This window comes from Gossypium hirsutum, chromosome D04 (assembly GCF_007990345.1).
Source record: "Gossypium hirsutum isolate 1008001.06 chromosome D04, Gossypium_hirsutum_v2.1, whole genome shotgun sequence".
Taxonomy (NCBI): Eukaryota; Viridiplantae; Streptophyta; class Magnoliopsida; order Malvales; family Malvaceae; genus Gossypium; species Gossypium hirsutum.
In genome coordinates, this window is record NC_053440.1 from 24,635,507 (window position 1) to 24,661,797 (window position 26,291).

The following is a 26,291-nucleotide window of genomic DNA, read 5'->3' on the forward strand; positions in this document are numbered from 1 at the left end:
AATCCGGTTACTACTTCCCTTGACAGAACCAAACAGCAATACCCACTTATCACGCCAACGTGTTCACGAAAAATTGATTAGACAATCGATCCTTTTGGAATTCAAACTGTACGTCTAACCACACTAACTCAAACGACGTCTTTTTTGACTTAGTGTTAATCTAACTTTGTGAGTTGATGAAGTCATACTCTTAATCTGGCTAGAAGTAATAAATACTGAAAATTAAAAATTGAATTGCTCGGGTTCGTAATTCATGGGTCTTGATGAAGCTAACACCGACCTAAAGCTGAAATAAATTTAGTTGACTAAGGTTTGGGGCATGTTGGAGTTGGGCATATTTGGAGAGGGGTGGATAAATGAAAAAGAAATATAAGTGGATAGATGTGGGTGGCGCAATGTTTGGGTGTAGTATTTTCAAAGCTGGAAACTAATAAATGGAAAAATATAAGGAATCAATGTCGACAAATAAATTTGCATAAAGGAAAGAAAAGATTGAATTTAAAAGATGAGAGCTTGATGAAAAACTTGATGAATGAATGAACATAGTAGCCCCTATTTATACTAGTTGCCTTTATCGAATTTGCCTAATTAAAGGCCACTAATCATAGAAAATTAAGGAAAAATATTCTGATGATATCAAAAATCCCTACATAATTTTTCATTAAGTCAAAATAAAATTTCAGCTAATTACATCTTGGAAAATTTTTATTTTGGTCCGCCTTCTTTGCTTCTTTCTTCAATCTAGTCCAATTGCTTCTCTTTTTTTCTCTTTTGACCCCAAATTGCACCCTTGTATAAAATTTAATATAAAATGGAGAAAATCAGTAGTGCATTCTCATAAATTGACCAATTAAATTACATAAAATATGTATTTTTAGCATTTAATCAAATCCTCCTACTTAGTTCATGTTAGTCCTCGAGCATTTTGTATGTATTTGTACAAGGAAAAATTTCCTCCATAATAGGACTTGACCCTCCATGGTTTGCACAATTTAACAATTTAGTCCTTACATATTATCATCTCAAATAACCTAGCCTAAGAAATAAGGACCTACCCCTCATTTTATTATTTTTGTACTTAGGACATTTTCAAATTTTTTGACGCGAGACATGATAACAACCCAAGTACCATGTTCCGGTTATTTGATTCGGATGTCTCTAAGCGAGTTATTTCGCCCTACTCGTGATAGCTTGTTAGCGGAGTAATTGGACGGCCACACGAACCTTATTACGCGAGACATGATGATAACCCAAGCACCACATTCTGGTTACTCGGTCCGATGTATTCCCTCAATTTTTACTCTTAACATTCGTATCAAAGGAGTATTATTATTTATTCTCTCTTCTTTTTTTTTTCGTTTTTTTCTTTTTTCTTTTGGCTAAATCAAAGCTATTGAAGAGTTTATACGAAAAGAACTAAATAGTTAAATAGGCCAAACCACAAGTGTACCATCCTAATTTATCAAGAAAATTATTTACCTTCTATGAGAAACATGCAAAAATAACGACAACGGATAAGCAAAGTAGAGCCGTTAGAATCGATTTATGTTCCCCTCCCTCTACTTATTTTACATTGTCCCAATGTAATTTAAATTAAATTAAAGGATAAAACGTAAAGGTAAGTAGGGAAAGGAAAAATTAACTCCCTATGTAATTTAATGTCGTGGAGGGTGGTCTCGTAGGTGGGTGAGAACGTCTGTCACTAAGGTGCGTAAAGATTCGAGTCCTTCCACGATTCGAGTCAACCGAGATTCGACGGAAGTTGGAGGCTCCGTTTCGTGCTGGTGTCTTCGTCAGAACACTCTATGCGACCGATCCGTTCTCGTACTTAGAGGAATAAAATAAAAAGAAGAAGGGGTACCGGCAAGTAACCCCATAGAATCCAAGCAGTACGTATTTAAAGAGTCTGTTTTATATGCCAAATTCAAAGAACTAAAATTGATAGCTGATGGATTCAAATTGGATGCTAAACGTGTGATGTAAGTACCCAAAATTAGTGGCCGATTCGACCGTAAAACATGCTGAAACTGAATAGCAAACCAATAGCCTAAATTCACCTTCCTACCCAAATGCATGCACTATAGAAAGAATAATTCAGTCTTAGTTAAAGAGGCAGATGCATCATTACGTTCGAAAAAATTGAAAGTAAGGAATTTATGTATATATCTAAGTGCAGGACTATGAATTCCTATGTCTTTACAATGTTTCGGGTCGTACGATATTTGTCTCATTTTAGTTAACAATGCCAAAGCTTCTTTAGTGTCAAAGTCAGGTGGTATGTCGAGATATGATTCGTGATAGTCATCAGTTGTTAATTATTCCTCACTAATGAATCCTAAAGCAACATTAAACTTAGAATTTGATAGATTATAATGCACAACAAGTAAGCAAAAAGAGATAGCGTGAGGTTTCTACACGGTATTAGTAGAGCGGTTAAAATGATATGTAGAATAAAATTCAGAAACCAACTCATAATATGTAGGTTCATTAATGGCAGCAAAATCAGTCCATCCAATAGCTTCAAAATATTAATTAACAGATTCTTTAATATCTAAACAATATAATGAGAATGGGTGTACGTGCTTACATATAGGAAGATGGCGATGTTGGATTTGTTCGACTTGGTATGCCGAGTTGGTGAACGTTAGATTCCCACAGAATCTATTCTCCGGGGGTATAAATCCTTTTCCTTTCCGAAATCGACCGCGTTCACGTGGGAAAAAGTCAATGTCATTATGGGCAGATGCTCGACTTCCGTCATTATCCGTTTTATCTCCACTATTTTCAACATTTTTTTGCCATTGGAGTTGATGAACCAGCCAACGGTGGCTGTTGCCAAGCACAGGTTTGTGAACATTGCGTCGAACGTGGTTCAATGTCGTCGTTCGGGGGTTGCGAAATTCTTCTCAAAGGCCGTGGTCGTGTAGGTTGCTGCGCACGTAAGTTTGATCGGGAGGAAAGGTGATCGTGGTTGTCGGATGAGTCTGGCGGTTCATTTTGGTTGTTTGGAGAATGGTAGTCCGAAATAGGTGGCTCATGGGGTAGGTAGACAATGGTAATCGGAGTTGGGCTGTGATTTCTTCTATAAGACGTGGTTGCGGCGACGAAGAGTGAGGAGACTTGTCGGAGTCGATGGTTACAAAGGGCGGAGCGGAGAAGCAGTTTTGACAACGGTTAACCGCAGAGGGTGGTTCTTGCGTCATGCGTTCACGGGTGCGGACCATGGTGGGGCGGTGAATCGGGTTTTTTCATTTTTGTTTTGAATGGTGGTGAGTGGTGGTGAAAAGGGAAGGGGTTTATGAAGAAAGATAGAAATAAATATCTGAAAGAAAGTTTTTGTTTGTTTTTGTTAGAAGAATTTGATTGGTCAAAATGAGGGTAATGGGGTTAGGTTTTCTTAGGTGAAAAATAGGTGGATGGTTAGGATTTGATGGGTGAAAGGATATTTTTTTAATTTGAAAAAGGGTAGACGGTTGGAGAGAGAGGGATGAATTAAAATGGGGTATGGGGTTGAAGTTTTCTAGGTGAAAAGATGGCTAGGATGTGATAGGCGAAAGCTTAAGATTTGATGGGTGAAAGGTTAGGTTTTTTTTTTTTATTTGGGAAGGGTGGACGGTTGGGATGTTTTTGGGCTTAATTTTTGGGTTTGAGTTTGGGTAAGTATGATGGGTTTAGGTTTTGGTTAGTTTGTAGCTAATGGGTTAACTTGGGTAGTGAATTGGGTTAAATGGTGGTTCAAATTCTGTCTTGGCATGTCTATCTGTAAAATATAAAAAATAGAAAATTAAAATTAAAATTAAAATTAATTAGAATAAAAATTAAAATCTGTAATTTTTATTTCTCGAATTTATAGCTTAGCTAATGCTATGCTCAAATATTTAAGAAATAAATTATTAAAAACTAAGATTATGGGATTTAGTAAAATAGTCGTGATAAATGCACCAGGTCAGTTCCCAAGAAAGAAAGGTGAGTCACAATGGACATTCTTAAGTACCAAGTCTTTCCTTAGGTAGAACCGATTCTTGACATGCATTCTCACTTTCTATTTTACCTTCCAAAAATTTTATTTGCATAAAGGAAAAAAATTGGGTTGCCTCCCAACAGCATTTTGTTTAACGTTGTTAGCTTGACGACCTGTTATTCAAGTTCTGGGCTCCTCGAGAACAATCTCTTCAACTGTGTGCGTTTGAAAATTCTCGTAAAAGGGTTTCAGTCTTTGACCATTCACCTTAAAGCACTTCCGGGTTTCTTCGCTTTGAATTTTCACTGCACCATTCGAGAATAAATTAGTTATAATGAATGGATCTTTTTATTTGGATCGAAGCTTACCAGCGAAAATTTTTAAGGTGGAGTCATATAGAACTTTTTGTCCTATTGAAAACTGCTTCCTAGTGATTAGCTTGTCATGAAACACCTTCGTCATTTTTTTATAAACTCGAGCATTTTTATATGCATCGTTTCTAATTTCCTCGAGTTCCTAGATGTCCAACTTTCGAGACCTTCTTACAGACTCTATCTCCATGTTACACTACTTAATTGCCCAAAATGTTTTGTGCTCTAATTCGACTGGGAGATGGCACGATTTACCGAAAACGAGTCGGTAAGGTGACATGCCTATTGGTCCCTTGTAAGCTGTCCTATAAGCCCAAAGTGTGTCATTTAGTCTCAAACTCCAATCCTTTCTGTTAGGTTTAACAGTCTTTTCTAGAATGGACCTAATTTCTCGATTCGACACTTCAGTTTGCCTGTTTGTTTGTGGATGGTAAGCAGTGGCAATTCGTTGAGTCACTCCATATTTCTCAATAAGTGCACTTACGAGCTTATTGCAAAAATGAGTTCCTCTGTCACTGATTAATGCTCGTGGAGTGCCATACCTAGAAAAAATAGAACTTTTAAGAAAGTCAACTACGGTCGTCCCAGATGTAATACCGAGCATATTTTCTTATCTTATCTTTTTTTGAAATTGGTAATTTCGAAGGAACAGTACCTGTAATGAGGTAATTTACTATGTCTGCGTACCAAGGATGAACTGCTTTTGCTGAAAACAGGTTTTCATCTGGGAAGTTGTCTTTCAATAGTGTGTCGTCTACTGAAATCGATAATCGATTCAGATGGTCAGTTACTAAGTTTTCGCATCCCTTTTTATCCTGGATTTCAAAATCGAACTCTTGTAGGAGCAGAATCCACCTAATCAGTCGAGGTTCTGCCTCCTCCTTCCCTATTAAATATTTCAAAGCTGTATGATCAGAAAAGATAATCACCTTAGTTCCCAATAGGTAAGATCTAAATTTGTCTAAAGCAAACACTACAGCTTATAATCTTTCTCAGTGGTTGTGTAATTGCTTTGGGCAGCATCCAAAGTCTTTGAAGCATAGTAGATAACATGAGGCTCTTTCCCTATTCTTTCGCCAAGAATAGCTCCCACACTTCGGTCACTTGCATCACACATGATTTCGAACGGGAAGTTCCAATTTGATGGTTGCAATATGGGAGAGGAGACCAATTTCTGCTTCAGCATGTCAAATGCGTCTTTACAGGTCTGGTCAAATTCAAATTCTTTATCCTTTTGTAACGACTGCAAAGCGGTGCGTGATTTTCGAGAAGTCTTTCATGAATCGTCTGTAAAATCCTGCATGGCCAAGAAACGAACGAACTTCCCTCACAGATGTGGGGTAAGGTAATGAGTTAATAATATCTGTTTTTGCCTTATCGACCACAATTCTTTCCGAGGAAACTATATGACCTAAAATTAATCTTTTGTCAACCATAAAGTGACATTTTTCGTAATTTAAAACAAGATTAAATTCTAGGTATCTTTGTATTATCTTAGCAAGATTATTGAGGCATTCGTTAAAAGAGTTATCGTACACCGTGAAGTCATCCATGAAGACTTCAATGATTTTCTCGACATAATTGGAGAATATGCACACCATGCATCTTTAGAAAGTGGCCGGAGCATTACAGAGTCTAAACGGTATTCGTCTATACGCGAACGTTTCAAAAGGGCATGTGAAAGTTGTTTTATCTTGATCCTTAGGAGCCACCAAAATTTGGAAAAATCTCGAGTACCCATTGAAACAACAATAATGGGTCTTACCAGCTAATCGCTCGAACATTTGATCGATGAAGGGAAGTGAATGGTCTTTCTGGGTAGCTGCATTCAACTTTCTGTAGTCGATGCAAACCCTCAATCCATTCTGGACTCGGGTAGGGACTAGCTCTCTTGACGAGTTTTTCACCACTGTCATGCCAGTTTTCTTGGCCACGACATGAATCGGGCTAACCCAATCACTATCGGAGATCGGGTATATCATTCTAGCATCCAACAGTTTATGGATTTCCTTCTTTACTACCTCCATCATGGGTGGATTAAGGCGCCTCTGAGCATCTCTCTTTGGTTTTGTGTTATCTTCGATGGAAATTCTGTGCATATAAGTGGATGAACTTAGCCTTTTTATGTCGGCTATTGTCCAACCAATAGCTTCTTTATAATCCCTCAAAACTCGAACTAGACTTTCCTCCTCGTCTTTGGTTAGTTTGTTTGACACTATCACCGGTAATGTGTCTTTCTCTCCCAAAAAGACATACTTAAGGTGGTCTGGCAATGCTTTAAGCTCCAAGGTTGGTGGCTGCAAAACCGAAGGCAACATTTTAGTTTGGGAAGGTAATAGTTCAAATTGGTTACCTCGGTTTGTCAATGATGGTTGCATCTCCAAGTGTTTGACAATTTCTCGCAACGGTTCCTCTATAATTGCTAATTCCTTGAGATGATTTAAAATATCCATGTCAATACTTCTGTAAAAGACAGTTTCCAACTCATCATAGTCATGATATTCGAAATAAGATTGAGTTAAAAAATCCATAATATCAATACTAGAAATATTTAATAGTGAGTTGGGATGACCCATTGAATTTCACGATTTCGCCATCAAACTCCATTGTCAGTGTTCCGCTCTGAACGTCAATTTTTGCGCTTGCGGTACTTAAGAAAGCCCTTCTAAGAAAAATGCCAGACGAATTAGTTGAATTATCGTCCTCCATATTAATAATGTAGAAATCTGTAGCAAAAACTAATTCGTTAACTTTAACAAGGACGTCTTCAAGCAACTTTTCGGGATAGATGACTGACTTATTCGCCTATTGAATTATTACTCCTGTCTTTTTCAAAGGACCCGTGTTAATCAACTTATAAATAGAATAAGGCAAAACATTAATGGAAGCCCCTAAATCACACATGGCTTTCTTAATGCCTACATTACCTATCTCACAGGAAATAGCAAACATACCTTGGTCCTTGTATTTGGGCGGAACTTTCTTTTGCAGTAATGCGGAGACATTTTCTCCTACATTTACTCTTTCATTACCTATTAACCTTTTCTTGCTAGTATACAATTCATTGAGGAATTTTGCATAACAAGGGATTTGTTTGATAGCGTCGAGCAAAGGGATATTTACCTCTACCTTCCTAAATGTTTCGAGAATTTCTTTTTCCTCTTTCTCTTTCTTATCCTTTGCAAGCCTCCCTGGAAAAAAGAGGTGACATCACGACTGGTTTCTAAATTTCTAATTTTGGTCTGGCTTTTGGATCAGAGATTTGCTTTTCCCGTTACTTGTCTTGCCATAACTTTTGTCTAGAACTATTTCCAAAATTTTTCCCCTACGAAGAGTTATTGCACTTGTATTTTGCCGAGGATTCGACCCTGTCTAGGAAGGTAATTTACCTTGAGATTCCAAACGATTAATTGCCATCGAGAGTTTATTAACTTGATTAGTTAACTCTTGTATTGATGCGTCTGTCCTCTGTTGATATTTTATAGTATCGACGGTAAGTCTTTCCATAACTTTTAGAGATGTGCTTGGCGTGAGTGGTGGTTGCGGAGGTCTCGGTTGGTATGATGGGTTATATCGGGGATTAGCTCCATAATTCAAGTTGGGATGATCCTTTCACCTGGGATTGTAAGTGTTGGAGAAATGATTATAACGTCTTTGCGGAGGTTCTGGAAAATCTCCGACAACATCAACATGTGCCGTTGAATTATTGTTAAGAATTGGGCACAAATTCGTCAGATGTTCAGACATAGTACAAATTCCACACAATTGGGTTAGATTCTTCTTTTCTGTAAATAAGGATTAGACAAAATTAGTAAGTCTATCCAATTTATCTTTTAAGGATGAAACGTTTACCCCATTAGCCCGTCTTGTGGGTTCTGAATTCGGCCGATACCGTTGAGAATTTGCCGCCATGGTGGATATCAGTTCTCTTACCATTTGAGGAGTTATATTGACAAGCACCCCTCCACTAACAACGTCAATCATCTTCATTTTCATATGGAGCAAACCCTCGTAGAAATACTAAAGAAGTGATTGCTCGGTCAAACAGTGTTGAGGACAACTTGCACATAGTTTTTTGTACTACTTCCAATAGTCATAAAGCGATTCACTTTCCATTTGGTAAATTCCCACTATGTCTTTTCTAAGTTCAGCTGCTCACGATGCTGGGAAAAATCTATCGAGAAATACACGAGATAAGTCATCCTAGGTTGTAATAGAATCAGGGGTAAGTAAAATAACCATTCTCTTACTGTATCAACTAAAGAAAAAGGAAAGACCCGAAGTCTAATTTCATCTTCGGTTACTCCTTGAGGTTTCATGCTTAAGCAGACCATGTGGAATTCTCTCAAGTAAGTGTGTGGATTTTCGTTCTTCAAGCCTTGAAAAGCGGGCAAAAGGTGAATCAGACCTGATTTCAACTCGAACGGGGTTTCTCTGGTTGGATAGTTGATGCATAACGATGTTTGCTCATTGGGAGCAGTGGCTAGTTGACGAATGGCTCGATTTGCCATCTTTTTTGGTTCACCGAGGTTGCCTTCTACTTCTTTTGTTTCAAAAACTGGTTCGGTCTCAAGTTCAACCACCTCGACTTGTTTCCTACGTCGAATTGCCTCTGCATGAATTGTTTGGCTCAACTTTTCGACGTGGAATTTTAGGATCCCTTGTCCAAGCTCAACTTCTGCTTTACTTGCACGCTTAAGAGCTTCTGTCTCTTTTCATCATGCTCGTGCCGATTTTTCGATCTCTAGGTCGTATTCGAGATCTCCGGATGAAGATCTGGTCATGAAGACGATTTAAACAATTGTAAGTGTTGCCAGTCCCCGGCAACGGCGCTAAAACTGATGGTTGTCGATTCCACCAATATAATCCTACACCTAATTTGTAAACTTGAGCAGTATAAGGAGTACGACCGATCCCTCAAAGACTGGATTCACGTAAAATTATTGCTCTTTCTCGACCAGATTCATGTCTGGGCAAGAAATTTGGGGGGAGGATAAAAATTGAAAACCTAAAATAAACAGAAAAAATGCTTAAAAAGTAAAAGCTGAAAACAAATAATAAAAACAATTAAATAAATCTTAAAAAAAGATTAATTGAACTTAGCTCAGCTTCAGGCACGGGTTTGTCCTCGTCTTTGAATCGATCCTCGAAATTAGATGAACTCCTCTTTTTCAATAAGTTAGTTGTAGCTACCAAGGACGCCTTGGACACTAACTTTTCCTTATGTAAATTAGTTATGGAACGTCCTATAACTAACCTTTACCGATCGAACCAATGAAACGTTCATGGTTTAGAACTCCGGCAACTTTGCGTTCTAGAAGAGCCTAGCTCAAACCAATGTCTTCAACCGGGTAGGACATTTAAATCTGGTTACTACTTTCCTTGACGGAACCAAACAACAATCCCCACTTGGCACGTCAATGTGTTCACGAAAAACTAATTAGACAAACGATCCTTTCGGAATTCCAACTGTACGTCTAACCACACTAACTCAAACGTCTTTTTTGACTTAGTGTTAATTTGACTTTGTGAGTTGATGAAGTCATACTCTTAATCTGGAGAAGTAATAAATACTGAAAATTAGGAATTGAATTGCTCGGGTTCGTAACTCACGGGTCTTGACGAAGCTAACACCGACCTAAAGCTGAAATAAATTTAGTTGACTAAGGTTTGGGGCATGTTGGAGTTGGGCATATTTGGAGAGGGGTGGATAAATGAAAAAGAAATATAAGTGGATGGATGTAGGTGGCACAAGGTTTGGGTGCAGTATTTCCAAGGCTGGAAACTAATAAATGGAAAAAATATAAGGAATCAATATCAGTAAATAAATTTGCAACAAGGAAAGAAAAGATTGAATTCAAAATATGAGAGCTTGATGAAAAACTTGATGAATGAATGAACATAGTAGCCCCTATTAATACTCGTGGCCTTGAACAAATTTGTCTAATTAAAGGCCACTAGCCATAGAAAATTAAGGAAAAATATTCCCATGATATCAAAAATCCCTACATAATCTCCTACTAAGTCAAAATAAAATTTCAGCTAATTACATCTTGGAAAAATTTTATTTTGGCCCGCCTTCTTTGTTCCTTTCTTCAATCTAGCCCAATTGCTTCTTCTTTTTCTCTTTTGACCTCAAATTGCACCCCTGTAAAAAATTCAATATAAAATGGAGAAAATCAGTAGTGCATTCTCATAAATTGACCAATTAAATTACATAAAATATGTATTTTTAGCATTTAATCACCTTGTACTTAAAAAAATCTATTTCGGGGTAGTATTTAGCTTTTGATGTATGAGCAAGCAAAGAATTCAGAAAATTAATTAACCTCTAGCCTTGTTTTGCTAGTATCGATAAATTAAATTGCACTGAACATCGAAAACCAAGACCCCCATTCTCCTTTAATTCACCGAGTTTCCTCCATTCGTACCAATGAATACCTTTCTTACCATGCCATTTTTACCACCAAAATTTCGCAAATCTACTTTCCATTTCTTTGTAAAGAGTTCGGAAGTAAAAAAAACTAGCCATAGTTTATGTTGGAATTTAATAATTTTTTTTTACCTCATTAAGATAAATACTTGTGCTCCAACAATCAATCTTACACCTTAGCCGATCTTTAAGCAATTGAAACGCCTCCTTTTCCCCCTACCTACCATATTAGGACGACCCAAGTATTTTTCGGGATTTGTCAAATTACGAACATTTAGAATTTGCAAAACTAACTCCTTAGACTTATTAGAGGTGTTTGAGCTATAAAAAGTAGTTGATTTTTCATAATTCACGCACTGATTTGAAACTTCTTCATACTCCTTAAAGATTCCTTTCAGAACATTCACTCCATTTAAAGACGCCTCCCCAATTAGGATACAATCATCGACAAACAATAAATGTGAGATCTTTGGTCCCCGTCGACTAATTTTGGAACCTTCTTCCTTCTCGTCTTGCCAATCTTATCAAAGATGACAGTCCTTCACTGCAAACCAAAAATAAATAGGGACTTAATGGATCCCCTTATCTTAAACCTCTGGTAGGTTTAAACTTATAACCCTTTTTTCCATTGATCACTGTTAAGTACGAAATAGTACTAATACACTACATGATAAACTCTACCCAAGTCGAGTCAAAACCCATCTTCAACATCATTTGTCGTAAAAACAATCATTCAACTCAATCGTAAGCTTTGCAGTCCAATTTTAACTCCAGCGAGCCTTTTCCCCCTGTTCTCTTTTTCTTGAAAGTATAAGAACTTCAAAAGCAAGGACATTATCTGTCATCAGATGATTCGGAACAAAGATACTCTGGGCCTTATCAATGCAATAATCTAAAAACTTAATGAAAACGATTAGCAACAGCTTTAGAAATAATTTTATATAAGACCGTGCGAAGACTCTTAGGTCTGAAATTTTCCACCTTCAAAGACTGAGAAATTTTTGGAATAAGCACTAAATTTGTGACGTTAAGAGGTTCCATAGACATACCTCCATTTAATATTTCAAGGAAAAAAATACTTACATCCCCCAATGAAACTCCAGAATTTTTGAAAAATGTCACTGAGAAGCCATCAAAACCAACAGCTTTTGTTGTGCCCATTGCTTTCAATGTAGCAAACACCTCTTCATACGTATACCTGGACAGCAGCATCTGATTCATATCAGCAGTAATACATTTTTCCACACTTGACAAAACATGCTCCATATATCCAACTCCTTTTGAAGCGAAAATGTCAGTAAAATATTTACGCATAGTGATGATCCCTTAATTGGGCCCGAACCAAAGCTGCCATTTGGGCTTAAAACGTGGGCTATGGATGAGAAACCTAAAAGGTGATTAAAGGCTCTTAAGGCCCAGACTGTTCGATTTTAATTAGTCTATTAATTTCCACAGGTTTGTCTTATGTTTTATTTAAACATAATAAATATGTTTTAAATTATTATGCCTTGCTTAATTACATGTTTAATATGTGTTAATTATGTCCTAGTTTATTACATCATTATTATGTGTCTTAAGCGTGTCAAATGTGTCTTAAAAGTGTGTTTTAATTCTGTCCGAGTTATTACAGCTTTGTCTCAACATTTATAGTGTCCTAATGTTTATTTATTTTGTCTTAAAAGGAATATCAAGGGCTGGTCAACTTATGGGGAACGAATGTAGCCTTTCAAAATAGGAATTAAAAACTATTAAAATCCTTGAAGAAGCATGGTACATTCGGTCACATTAAGGTTGGTGCATGAAGGAATTTTGGACTTTAAGAGTGAATGAATGATCATTTTCGTCCATGAACCAGCAGTTTCTAGAAGCAAGCCATTCCCTTTTTCCCAAGCGAGGATGTCTGCCATTTATTGAAGTGGATGAAGGAGGGGGTTGTTCGTTTTTTACAAAAGAATCAAAAGCTTTCACCCCAAGTGGCCGTTCGATTTTGGGAAGAAAAGATGACTTTTGATGCATTGAATGCCACCGTCCACAAAGGAGCTGAATACGTCTATTGGTGATTTCCTTAATCACTGAACATGCATGAAACAAATTTATGAAGTTCTTTTGGCTCTTTGGTTAAAAGAGAAGATTTTAATATCTTTTGTGAATATTCTAGAACTACATTAATGACTGGTTTGTGGCCATTCGTTTTACCCTCTAAGTTGCCTATATATATTTTGTATATGGCATTGTTGTAAGGTTAGACTTTGATGAATTTATAAAACTTTGAGTTGTCTCTTTGTTTTTTTAAGAATTACCAAAGTTATCAAGAAATTCCTTAATGTGGCGTTCACCCCAAAATTCGATCTTATCACTTTCCTAAAATGTGGCGAGCAAAACCTTATACCTCTGGTTCCTATCTCATTATAGATAGTGGGTCAAGGTCTCTATCATTTTCCAAACTTCTCGAGTTTTAAACAACCTTATAGAAATTGGGTCACGTTGTCCTATAGTGCCAGTTTATTTCTGGTTCGTTTAAATTCGTAAGTTATATCCAAATCTATCATTTGTTTATTTTCCATTCATATTTCCACCAACTTTTGAGTGTGTACTTATTTAGACGATTAGAAACTTAAAATCATGAATTGAGTTTCAATCATGTAATCGGGTTCACGTCACATAGTCTCATCCACTTCGACTTCATTCGTGGCCCAATTGCCTTTTTCATTTATCAGTTTTTGGATACTGTTTGTATGTCTTCTTTGGGATGCAAAACTATGAAAAACCTGTGTTTCTATCTCCCAATTTCAACCAAATTGCTAGAGCTCTTTGTTCCCAATATGCTTCTTCTTTGTCAATTTTTAGATTAAGATGAAGCTTCACATCAATTATTTCAACCAAAATCTCATCGTCCCTATTAGGATCAGTCAACCTTTCCAATTCGTTATGTAATCTTCTTGAAGACTTAACACATTTTTCTTTGATTCCCCTTTGCCTTCAATCCCAATTTAAGGGTCTCCAATTTCTCTAGAACTGTACCTGAATTTGATTTCAAAATATGTTTTACCTTATTCTCGCAAGAATATTCTATAATCCACCACGATTCAAACCTAAAATTTCTTCGAACTCTCGTTAGATCATCCTGATCAGTTTTAATTAGAAGGGGACAGTGATAAGAAAAAGATTGTGGAAGGTGTCTTATTAAAAAATATGAAAACATATTCATCCATTTGACATTATCCACCCACTATCTAGCCTTTCATGTATACTAATTTCAAGAAGGTTCCCTCTTTTCCAAGTGTATAGAGATCCGGAATACCTTGCATCAGCTAGTTGGCACTCTTCTAATGTCTTTTGAAAACATTCCATTCTTCGTTCATATCATGGCACACTGCTAGTTTTCTCGAAAGAATACATTATTTCATTTAAGTCCCCACATACTAACCATGGTAATTCTTGATCTCTTCCAATAGTTCGAAGTAATTCCCAACCTTCCTCCCTATATCGAGAATCTGGAGCACCATAGAAACCAGTAAATCTCTATTTATTATCACATACATTCATCAAAATTTCCAAATCAATGTGATTCTTTGAATAACTTTGTAACTGAACTAAATCATTCTTGTCCAAGCTAAACTTAATCCCCTTCTTGTTCCATCAGCTTGAACATCAATCCCATTATTAAAGCCCCATCTTTTATTAACCTGCTTCATACGAATACTATTAAATTTAGTCTCTATTAAGAAGATAATTTGGGGATTGTAGATCTTTAGTGGATGCCGAAGTCTTCAAATAGCCCACCTACTCCCCAATCTGCGGACATTCCAGAATAAAATTTTCATTGCTCCCGTTCGGCTTACCTCCTGACATCCGTCAATATTTGATTTGGATAAACATTGGACTGCTTATCCATAGCCCCCAACGAATCTTCAATTCCCAAAATGTTAAGAGTCTGAAAATACAACTCTAAGCCTTTTCTTACCATCCACATATTCAATCGGGTATTCCCCCAGGTCATGTTCCATCATAGTTTGACCCAGCCCATTAGACGACCCAATCTTATCTACCTCTCATTGATTAGGAAATCCCTCCAAATTAAATCCCAAGATTGGATTTAAATTTATCCATGAATTTCTTTTTACATCATCCCTTAAATCTCTCCTTCATCATGTTTTGTCAGATTTGTTTCCCGAAATTCTTTATCTCCTTCCTTGTAGAGCCAAACACTGTTTGCTATCATTGTTTGCCTTGATTGCTCCTTCAAATTCAAATTCCATCCAAGCTCCATAACATCTCCCCCATTGTTTAATGTAACTAGACAAAATTTATCATTATGCCCCAAACAGCTACATAAAAAGTAACATAGGGTTAATTTTTCATATCAAAAATTAACCTAAATGGATTTTGTAGAAGATATCACAATTTTCTTTCTTCTCTTCAGGGGTTTTTGACATCCAAATTAACTTTAATCCTCAAGTAACTTTTGACCTCGTGACTTAAAGATTTCGTGTCAAATTCCAAAAAACTTCTAAGAAAGTTCCCGAATTATTTTGCTACACTTTCCAAAAAGAAACCAGGAAGTAAGTCAAAAGCTTGAACCCAATAAGGTGAAAACACCAAAGGAATCTGCATTGGGTCTTCATTGTCTTCTAACCAATGAATAATCAGCAAATGACTATTGAAAGTCCAAGGAGCTTCTTCAATCACTTGTTTAATATCCATCTCATAAAAAACTTGAATAGAAATATCCTCGCACCTAACTCCGAAATCTGAACACCACTTAAAGGATGCCATAAATTTATCATAGTATTTTTCATCACCGAAAAATGAACAACACTGGCAGTTAAGAAACATCTTGTTAGTAAAAATCTTAGGTGAAGAAAATCTCGAATACATGAACGGAACTTGAACAGAAAAAGAAGAAATAGGACCAGGCTTCAAGGCGTGTATCAAGTCACTATCTTTAGGTTATATTCGCCCTCACCTATCTTCAGTGTGCAAATGAGTTCCAAGAAAATTAACCTCGAGAGTACAATGAAGCCAATGACTATTTGCGTTTTGCACTGACGAGAATAGTCCACTACACACTGAGCAATGTTTAACAAGAAACTCAATTTCTACAAAGAATTTCTACAAAAATACTTTATACAATAATCTAATAATATTAAAAAATGAAGGAAGGAAAGAAAGAATATTAGAATTTGTTGGTGTGATTTCCAAATGAAATCTCATTGCTATTTATAGGAATTTTCATGTCTCTTCATAGAGACATATTTCTATAGGCGTCTTTCTGAATAATAATGTCTTTAAAATAAACACATAATTATTCATTTAATATTATAACTATTCAAATAATATTATTTAAATAGTAATAATTCTTTTTCAAAAAATCAAATAATAAAAAATTTGATTAATTACACATATTCATTTATAGTTATTGGAACACTATAAATATTTGAAAATGTTCCAACACATACAACCAAGAAAAACTCATAAGTAGATTTTTGCGACTCTAGATCAATCGATAATTGCATCACCTCATTTTGTTCATCTTCAAGATTCAATTTGCCATTTCTTCTTCCATTTTTTAAAAAGGAACTAATTCCAATAAACTTTCCCTCCTAACAAAACCCACAACCTCACGAGATAGATCAAATCAAAACTTTTCTTCTTCTTTTTTCTCAAAACACTCAGATTAACAAAAAACGTAAAACCATGCTACCAAGAGTAGATAGAGAACATGCTACAGAAAAGTAAACTTCTAATATGTTATTATTTGATTAGTGATAATGTATACATCAATAAGTTAAATATAATCCATAATTTATTAGATTTTTATATGGGTGAAGTATTTTAATGAGGGTAATAATTATTTTAATTTAATTAAACAGTTAAAGTGGTTTAAATTTAGTTATAAAATTGGAGACATATACCAAAAAAAGTCCAATTTTTTTTAAAATTTATCGAGATGGGCCCGGTATTTTATTATTTACCGAAATGGACCCTTTTCCCCTAAATCGCGTCCACGTCAGGGGACGTGTCAGGAAATCACGTCTACGTCAGTGCGCTTTGCTGACGTGGCAGCAAATCACGTCCACATAAGCACGATTTGTGTCCACGTCAGCAAAGCGCGCTGACGTGGACGCGATTTACTGACATGTAGCGCGCCCATGTGGACGCGATATCACCGTGTTTCCTACGTTAGGTTTTTTTAGGGTTTTTGGAGAAAAAAGTAAACAAATAAGGGATTAAGGTTCAGGGTTTTGTAATTAAATTAATTAAAATTTATTCAAAATTGGATTACGTTTCGTGTTTATGGGTTTTTAAGATAAAATCAAAGTAGGATGATTTATCAGAAGGATTTTTGAAGTCGCGCTCACGTGAACGCACTTTTGCTACAGTAGGTCCTGAAAAAATAATTTTGAGTTGACGTTTCTGAGTAAATAGTATAAAACAACGCTGCAAGCAGGATTCTATTTGAGAAGAATTTGTGAAATCGTGTCCACGTGGACGCACTTTTACTACAGTAGGTCTTGAAAAAATAATTTCGAGTTGACGTTTCGGAGCAGATAGTATAAAATAAAGCTGCAAGCAGGATGCTATTTGAGAAGAATTTGTGAAATTGTGCCCTAGTGGACGCGCTTTTGTTACAGTAGGTCCTGGAAAAATAATTTCGACTTGACGTTTCTGAGCAAATAGTATAAAATCACTTCTACCAGAATGCTTTATGAGAAGAATTTGTGAAATCGCGCCCACGTGGACACGCTTTTGCTACAGTAGCATGTTTGGGCTGAGGCTATAAATGAGGCAAAGAATGTTCTCAGAATGCATAAGTCACAGCAGAAGCAATTTAGAGAGGCTAAGAAGGTTAGAGTTTCAAATATGAGTAAACGTATTAGTGCTGTTATTCACTATGACGGTGAGGTTTACCACACTGAGAATGGTGTTATTTTTTTGTCGGAGAATACGGTGCGACTGGTTTTTAGCCAGGACATAGATTTGACAGAACTTCGTAAAAGAATTAGGCGTAAAATTTTTGAAATGACGCCAATGAAAGTTCTGTCTATTATGTATCAATTTTGTTCTTTTGTTGATCCGGTGACATATGACTCGTTCGACATAAAAGGTGCTCGTAGCTTGGAGGCAATGGTGCAGACCCATCTTACTAGTGGAGCACATTATATTGAGTTATATGTACAATTTACATCGCCAAATGATGTACTTGCGACCGGTGTTCGAGATGTATACACAACCCCTGGCCGACATTTGGTTAGCGGGTTACAAAACACGGAACAACCCATGTTTGGTAGCGGTATTGAATGCACATCCCCCGGAAGACACTCTATCTGTGGATGAGACATGTACGTCAGTGGCTCGATGTTTGATGCTGAAAATACGTACCGGAGAACGGCATCAAGTTCTAGTGGTTGGCAATCTACATCCAATTGGGGACGTTATGAAATGCCCAGAAGAAGGGATGATGTACTCCCTACGACGTCAACCGGTGAGGGGACCTCGTATGATGCAGATGATTATGGGTTAAAAAATGACTCCGATGTGGATCCACCTCGAGATCTCAGGCCCAATAGTGCAGAAGTTGGCTTATTTTCTGAACCGGAGCCTATTCCAACAGAACCTGAAGATGCTGAAAGGAGTTCAGATGAAGAAGAAAATCCACAATTCAGAGCATACTCACCTCAAGCCCACATGCATAATGTCAATCTGTCTACAGATGATGCATTAGAGTTTCCTGATCTACCATATCGATTGTGTGATCGTACAAGTTCAGGGCTAGATTCGGGTGAATTTGAAGTTGACAATCAGTTTACCAACAAGGATAGTTTTATTGGTGCTTTGAAACAACATAGCATAAAAAACGGCGTTAACAACCACGTCGTTAAATCCAAATCTGATAAGTTTGAGGCAAAGTGTGTGGTGCAAGACGCCACATGTTCATGGAAAATCTATGCCTCGTTAAGGAAAATAACAGGGTTGTGAGAGATTAAAAAGTACAGAGGTCCACATACATGTCCTGCAGGTACAGTATTAACGGTTCTGAATAATACTTTTATTATGTAATGTTGCATTATTTAATGTACTTCGTTTATAGGTGTTTCACAAGACCATCCCAAGATGGATTCAGCTATATTAGCTAGCTTGATACTGCCCATGGTAAAAGCAGATCCCAGGACTTCAGTATTGGTGTTAATTGCCAATATCCGTAGCCAAATAGGGTACACGCCCTCTTACCGCAAGGCTTGGATAGCTAAGCAAAAGGCATTAGAGAAGATGCATAGTGGGTGAGACGCCTCATATAATGAAATATGACAGTGGTGTCAAGTGCTAGAGAGATACGTCCCAGGTGCCATCACAGACCTTGAAACGGAACATGCGTACTGCAACGGCCGCTTGCTACGTGGATGCCAAGTGTTCAAACGCCTGTTTTGGACCTTTAAGCAATGCCGAGATGCATTTCCATACTGCAAGCCAATTGTATAAATTGACGGTACCTTTATGCTTCGTAGGTATACTCATCAGCTATTGCTTGCAGTGGCACAAGATGGCGGTGGGAGAATTCTTCCAATTGCATTTGCAATAACACCGGGGAGTCGTCTGATGACTGGGATTTCTTTCTCTCTAGGTTAAAGAGGCATGTGTACCCCCAACCTGATATCTGTGTTATTTCAGATCGGGGAGCCGGTATACTAGCTGCATTTGATCGACAGGGAAGCTTATGACAGTGCACACACCATTGATATTATTTAAGACACGTTGCTTCCAACTATTACAGGCAATATCGATCTAAGGGCGAACGACAACAAGTGACCAACATGGGTATTTAGTCTATATTTGTGTTATTTCGTTTGTCAATTTGAATTAGTTTTATTGGTAGAAGTGGTATGTAATATTCGCTATGAACTTATATTGGCAGGGTATGAAATAAATAAAGACAATTTTCACGAGATGTTGGCAATTTTACGTTCAATTAATGGAGAAGGGGCGGACTACCTTTGTAACATACGTTTCGAACAGTGGGCACAAGCATACAACGGCGACCTACGATATGGCCATATGACGTCAAACCTGGCTGAATGCATAAATTCTGTTCTTAAAGGAACGCGTCATCTACCGATAACATCGGTTGTACGAGAGACATATTTTCGTTTGGTGGCGCTATTTCCAAAGCGAGCAGCAAGTTATGCAGGCCAGAAGCAAGGAGGCCATGTATGGTGCAGTAAGGTAGTTCAAGAAATTAATAAGGCCAAGGCCCGGGTAAACACCATGCACACAGTGTGTCATGATCGAGACAACTTATGGTTTCGCGTGACAGAGTTTGATAGACCGCACCAAGGTGTTTTTGCCGGGCAATATTGTGCACACTTGCGAAATAGGACTTGCAATTGTGGGATGTTTGATGCACTTTGTTATCCATGCGCTCATGTTATTGCAGCTTGTCAGAATCTCCGTCTGGATCCGATAAGCTATGCGGACGAAGTGTACAAATTAGAAAACATGTACAACGTCTGGAGACACGTTTTCCCACCGGTTCCAGATGAATGTAAGTGGCCGCTCGTATCTCTTGCTCCTTTTAAGCCGTTACCGGATCGAGAATTGCATCGCAAACCAAAGGGTCGACCTTGCTCGACTAGAATACGTAACAATATGGATATCCGAGAAACAGCCAGTCAACAAAAGTTATGCAGATGGTGTAGGAATCCAGGCCATACAAGTCGATCATGCCCTAATCGCAATAGTTGAATGTAATTGCCGCTAATTATATTTTTTCAATTATTAATTGATAATTGTATTAATTGTTAGTAAAATTATCAAATTATATCAAATTATTAACTGATAATTGTATTAATGGTTAGTAAAATTAGCAAATTATATTTAAGTTAAGGGTTAGGGTTTTTTATTTAAGGGTTACGGTTTTAAAGTTGGGTTTAGGATTTTTATTTTAAGGGTTATGGTTTTTAAGTTAAAGGTTTAGGGTTTTTAAGTTAAGGGTTAAGGTTTTTAAGTTAAGGATTTATGATTTTTAAGTTAAGGGTTTAAGGTTTTTAAGTTACGGGTTAGGGTTTTTAGGTTAAGGGTTTATGGTTTTTAAGTTAATGATTTAGGGTTTTTAATTTAAAGGTTAGGGTTTTTAAGTTAAGGGTTTAGGGTTAGGGTTTTTAGGTTAAGGGTTTAATTGTCAATTAAATTATACATTTAATTATAAATTATAAATTTATAAATTTTTAATAAATTAGTTTAGGGTTTTTAAGTAATAATGGTAAAAAAATTTCTATTTTATTACATCAAATAATATCAAAATATTCAAAATATTTGTACAAATAAATTTAAATACAAAAATCAATGTCTGTGCCCGCCGGATTCAGTGCCACATGGCGGCTGTCGACGGTTACGCACTGGATTCCTCCTTTGTCCAGCTTCCGGCGGCGGTTGTGGTTCTTCTGGCGGGGATTTTGGTTCTTCCGGTAGGACATCTGGTTGTCGGAGTTGGGACGATGAGCCACCTTGATAGAATAGTGAATGGGGAGGTGTTTGCATCACCAACGGTGACGGTGTTTGAAACCCATATGGTGGTGGGGATTGGTAAAAAGATGAGTTTCCCGACGGCCCCTCTGGCGATCCCTCGTGCGTTGCTGGCCTATACATCAGCGGTCCACTCGGCGTAACAGGAAATGGAGCTGAACCGGGCCATTGGCTCCAACCTGCCATAGAACTCGAAAAAGGAAACATATAAGGGTTAGGATACATAAAAGGGCTAGGAAACGCACCTGGCATCATCTGAAAAGGCGGTTGCGTGGGTATCATCGGTTGAACTGTTGGGTCGGGTGATTGTGTCGGTGCTATCGTTGGGCCTGGTGATTGAATGGCCGCTGATGATGGGCCGGGTGAATGTCTGAGCCTCATTGAGGGGCCAGTGTCGTCGTCCTGTCGTATTGGATTTAAAGGCCTGCGTCTTTCCCTTTGGACACGTAATTTACGCTGCCTCTTCTTTGGCGACAGTAAATACGGCTTGCCATGGATCCTAAACCATGGCATGTATTTCGACACGCACACTAACTCCGGAACGATGATTGGTTCCCTAGTAGGTATATAATCATACCGATCTTCCCACATTTGGATGTACTCGGACCAGAATCTTGGCCAATCCGTATTCAATAGCCAAAGGTCGATTTTGTGCTGATCGTCAAACACCTCAGGTTCCACGGAAATCGGTTGTCTACATCCAAATTGCCGTAATACCCTGTCTGACTAGTGCATCTCCACGGTCACGTAGTTGATCAACGCGACTTTCGCGTGCCAAGCATTTGGATTTTGTAAGAACTTATCCGGAATTACTGCCCGAATTACCGGATCCTCGTATGGTGTCCATTGAAATTATATGAACATGATAGAAATATTAGTTATATACAAAATACTAAATACTAAATACCAATCGACTAGCGAATGATGGAAATATCAATTTTATTTAATACTTACATGTGCTTCCAACTTTTAGTCTAATAGAAGCCGTCTTCAAGAGAGGTAGGTAATCGAGCATGACTTGCCGGATGGTTCCACCTAATTAAATAAATTTTTAGCATACTTTAATTTTTAAAAATCTACATAATAATTGTAAAATATAATATAGAATTTACCTCGTTATGAGTGGGAATGTATATGGCTGGCCCACTCGATGACGTAGAAATGGAGAGCGAAATCGTGCCCATGACTGCATTAGTGACAGACAACCTCTGATTTTTGCTTTCCTCGGTTGCGTCGCCCCGCACATCTCCCGATATAACGTTACCAAGACGGCAGACCCCCAACTCAATTCACTAGCTGCTCTAAAATCAACGAGTTTCAGCAGCCATCTTAGATGTACGCGGCTCCGTGACGAGTCCGGCATCAGATAACTTCCAATTAACTGAAGAATGTATGCCCAAACATATCAGATTCTTTCTATTTCGGTTGAATCTTCATCCGAATCCGAGAATGTGTCTCGTAACCAGCCTATCTCGATCTTACCTCCGTCCATTTTCTCCGGAATAGCGCCTAAAAGCTTGTAGCACATCGCTCCCCAATCGCTAGATTGGGCAGACCCAGTGACTGGCCTGTCCACCGGCAATCCCAATTGCAGACTGACATCTTCCAAAGTGATAGTGCACTCTCCACATGGAAGATGGAATGTGTGAGTCTCGGGTCTCCACCTCTCGATCAACGCACTAATTAGTTTCGGGTCCACCTTGCATCCCCGGCCTACCGTTGCCACGTGCCAAAAACCCGCTTCCCGCAGGTAGTTCTCTACCAACGGTGATGGAGGAGCATGCATATTCTGGATATTGCATTCCAATATCCGATCTACAGACTTTTATAACAAATAATAAATTAATAATTAACTCAAAATGCATAAATAAAAAATTCTTAAATAATATTTAAAAATTAAATTTAACGCTTACCATTTTCATTTGTTCCACCGATATGTGCTGCTTATCAAGACGAGTCAATTTTCCGGCCATTGCTGAAATCGTACAAATTTTTTACGGTTTAAAAAAATTGAAAAAAATAAAATTGTTTTAAAATTATTTAAAAATAGGGATTTAAGAGAAATTTAAGAGGAACTTGAGAGCAAATTGAGATTATATATGGATTTGAGAGAAATTTGGAAGGAATTTGAGAGTAAATTGAGAGGAAATTTAGAGGAAAATGAGATGAAATTTGAGAGAGGATTAATTTGTGAAAAAAAAAGGGTGGGGGGTATTTATAGTTTTTTTTAACGTTGGGGGGAACGGTCAATTTTTTGACCGTTGCACTGTTCACGCGCGGGGCAAATCGTGTCCCAAGGAGCGCGCTCCACGTCAACAAATCGCGTTCACGTCAGCGCACTTTACTGACATGGACACAAATCGCGCTTACGTGGACGCGATTTGCTGCCACGTCAAAAAATCGCGCTGACGTGAACGCTATTTGCTGACACGTCCCTTGACATCGCGCTGATGTGGAAGTGATTTAGGGGAAAATGGCTCATTCTGGTAAATAATAAAGTACTGGAGCCATTTCGGTAAATTTAAAAAAATTGGGCTTTTAATGGTAAATTGCCCAATTTTTTTACCCCTCATTTAAATGATAAATGGGCATACGACTTTAGCTTTTTAAAGTTTATTTATATCGAAGTGAATGCTGTTATTTACTTCTAACCTTTCAAGTTTTAGGCTTAAGGGTTAAATACGTTTCTATACTTTTTATGAATATATCAATTAAAACTTTTTTAAAATGTATTTAATTAAATTTTCAAATGTTGAAAATGCATCAATCCATGGAAGGCTCGCCCAAAATGTAAAAGGGTTTGGGCAAAAATGTAGGCCCGAAAAATGGGCTTAGACAAAAAAGGCTCGTTTAAAAAATAGGACAGGCCTCGAATAAGACAGTTTTTGCCCGGGTCCAAATTCACTTAAGGAAAAAAAATCTTTTTTTAAAAAATATTATTTTCTTATTATTTTCTCCCTATTTTGCTACCATTTTACTATTATGTTGTTACTATTTTGTTATTATTTGGATATTGTATAAAACTTATTTTATTGTTAATTTTGTTATTATTTTAGAGACATTTGCTTATTAAGTTGCATCTATCTTAGTGTTATTTAAGTATACATATTTTTTAAAATTTATTTTCAATTTGTTGGGAAAGATTTATTTTGATGTTTTTAGTATTTTTTATATATTATATATTTTAAAATTATATAAAAATTAATATGGGTAGGCCGGGTCGGACTCGGGTTTTAACATTTTTATTCGGGTTGGGCTTGGACAAAATTTTAAGCCCATTTTTTGGGTCGGGCCAGGGCATGGGCCTAGCAAACGGGCCTAATTTTTAGTTGAGCCTGGCCCGAACCCGACTCGGCCCATGCACACCTCTAGTCCGTGGTTTCTATAGTTTATTATTAATGTATTAATGTGATCATAGGCAATGAGTAAATTTTCTAATGCTAATGTGATATTATCATATCAACATAAAATAAAAAGTATATTATATAAAAATTTAAGTCTAGAATGGACCTATAGATAAAAAAAACTCTAAATTCATTCGAAGAATATATAAAAAAACTTAAGAAATATAAAAAAAATTGAAAACCCTACACAATCTTAAACCTTAAAATCCGAAAAATCCTAACTCTACTTAAAAAAAAACCCTAACCCTACAAAAAGGACTAGAAGAAAAACGCTATTAGTTGGAAGCATTTTTCTGCAATATGTTAAAAACTCTTCCAGCTAGAAGCGTTTTCTTACAAATCAACTGAAAAACGCTTCTAATTGGAAGCATTTTTGTTATTTCAGCCTAATCCCGTCATTTTACAAAAAAAAAGTCTAATCCAATAAATATATTTAAAAACGATAATTTTTAAGAAATTCATTGTAAAAATAATAATTAAACGCATGTGTTGGCATTTGCTTTCATTTATTTTGTAACTAGTGTGGTTGGGTGCGATGTACAAATTTATAGTATTTAATAATTAAAATATATTAATTTTTAAACTAACTGATATACAAACAATATAAATAAAGAATTAAAATAAAGTAATAGATAAATAATATATTAAAAGTAATATATGCGATATTTAAATAAAAAACAATTTATATATTGAAAAATTTATATACCTTTTATGTATTGGTCTTTATGGTTGACACTATATAAATTAAGCCTCACATATAATAGTTCCTTTATAAAAAGTTATGAAAATATAAATTAATTGTATCTAACTTGTCGTATTCATCATTTTATATATTTTAAATGTTAGTTAATTTGATGTGATTATTGTCTTCAATATACACATGATTATTGATTGTTTTATTCTTAAAGTAAATTATACAAATATTCATTTAATTATAAAAAAATTATTTTAGACACCCAAAATAAAAAAAAATATAATTTAAGCACTTATTAATGTGGTAATTAACAAAATTAATATAATAATAAATTTAACTATCAAATTTTACATATTATATCAATTAGTCATAATTTTTAAAAATTAATTTGATCCTAATTCTAAAAAGTTAAAAGACATATAAAAAATACATAAATATTTAAAAAATATATAATGATAAATTTAAATTTTATATCAATATTTATAATAATATTAAATAAATATAATTATAATAATATTAAATAAAATAAAAATCCGCCCTACCTCCCTCTCTCCCCGCTATCGTCCCTCCCCCTCTCCCTCTCTGCTGCTGCTGCTGCTGCTGTTGAATTTTCAGCAACCTTCTCAAACGTCTCATTTGCTGCACCAAAACAAACACGATTTAATCACCACACAATACCCAAATTCCTTCATATCTTAAAAAGCCCAAGAAAAAAAAAATCAATTCAAGCCTTACATATAACAAAAGGCAGATTCCCTGGTGACATGCTTCTCTTCATCACCACTTTTCGCCTGTTCACTAGGGTTCTTCTCCATTGATGCCATCCCCTACTGTTGTTGTTGCAAATGCAAAAGCCAAAGAGTTAAGTTGCATGTGTCTTGTAAGCATCAAATATAATCGTCTTGGC

The 26,291-nt window shown here is 36.5% G+C and overlaps 1 protein-coding gene across 1 annotated transcript; it reads right to left on the reverse strand.

The window, feature by feature from the left end:
• Nucleotides 1–21,016: 21,016 nt before the first annotated feature.
• LOC121216154 (proline-rich receptor-like protein kinase PERK2) lies at nt 21,017–23,113 on the reverse strand. Its single transcript, XM_041091478.1, has 2 exons — nt 22,399–23,113; nt 21,017–22,321 (listed from the first exon to the last, which is right to left on the reverse strand). Exon 2 carries the CDS (start codon nt 21,875–21,877, stop codon nt 21,104–21,106), a length of 774 nt encoding a protein of 257 aa, XP_040947412.1. The 5' UTR covers nt 21,878–22,321; nt 22,399–23,113; the 3' UTR covers nt 21,017–21,103.
• Nucleotides 23,114–26,291: the final 3,178 nt, after the last annotated feature.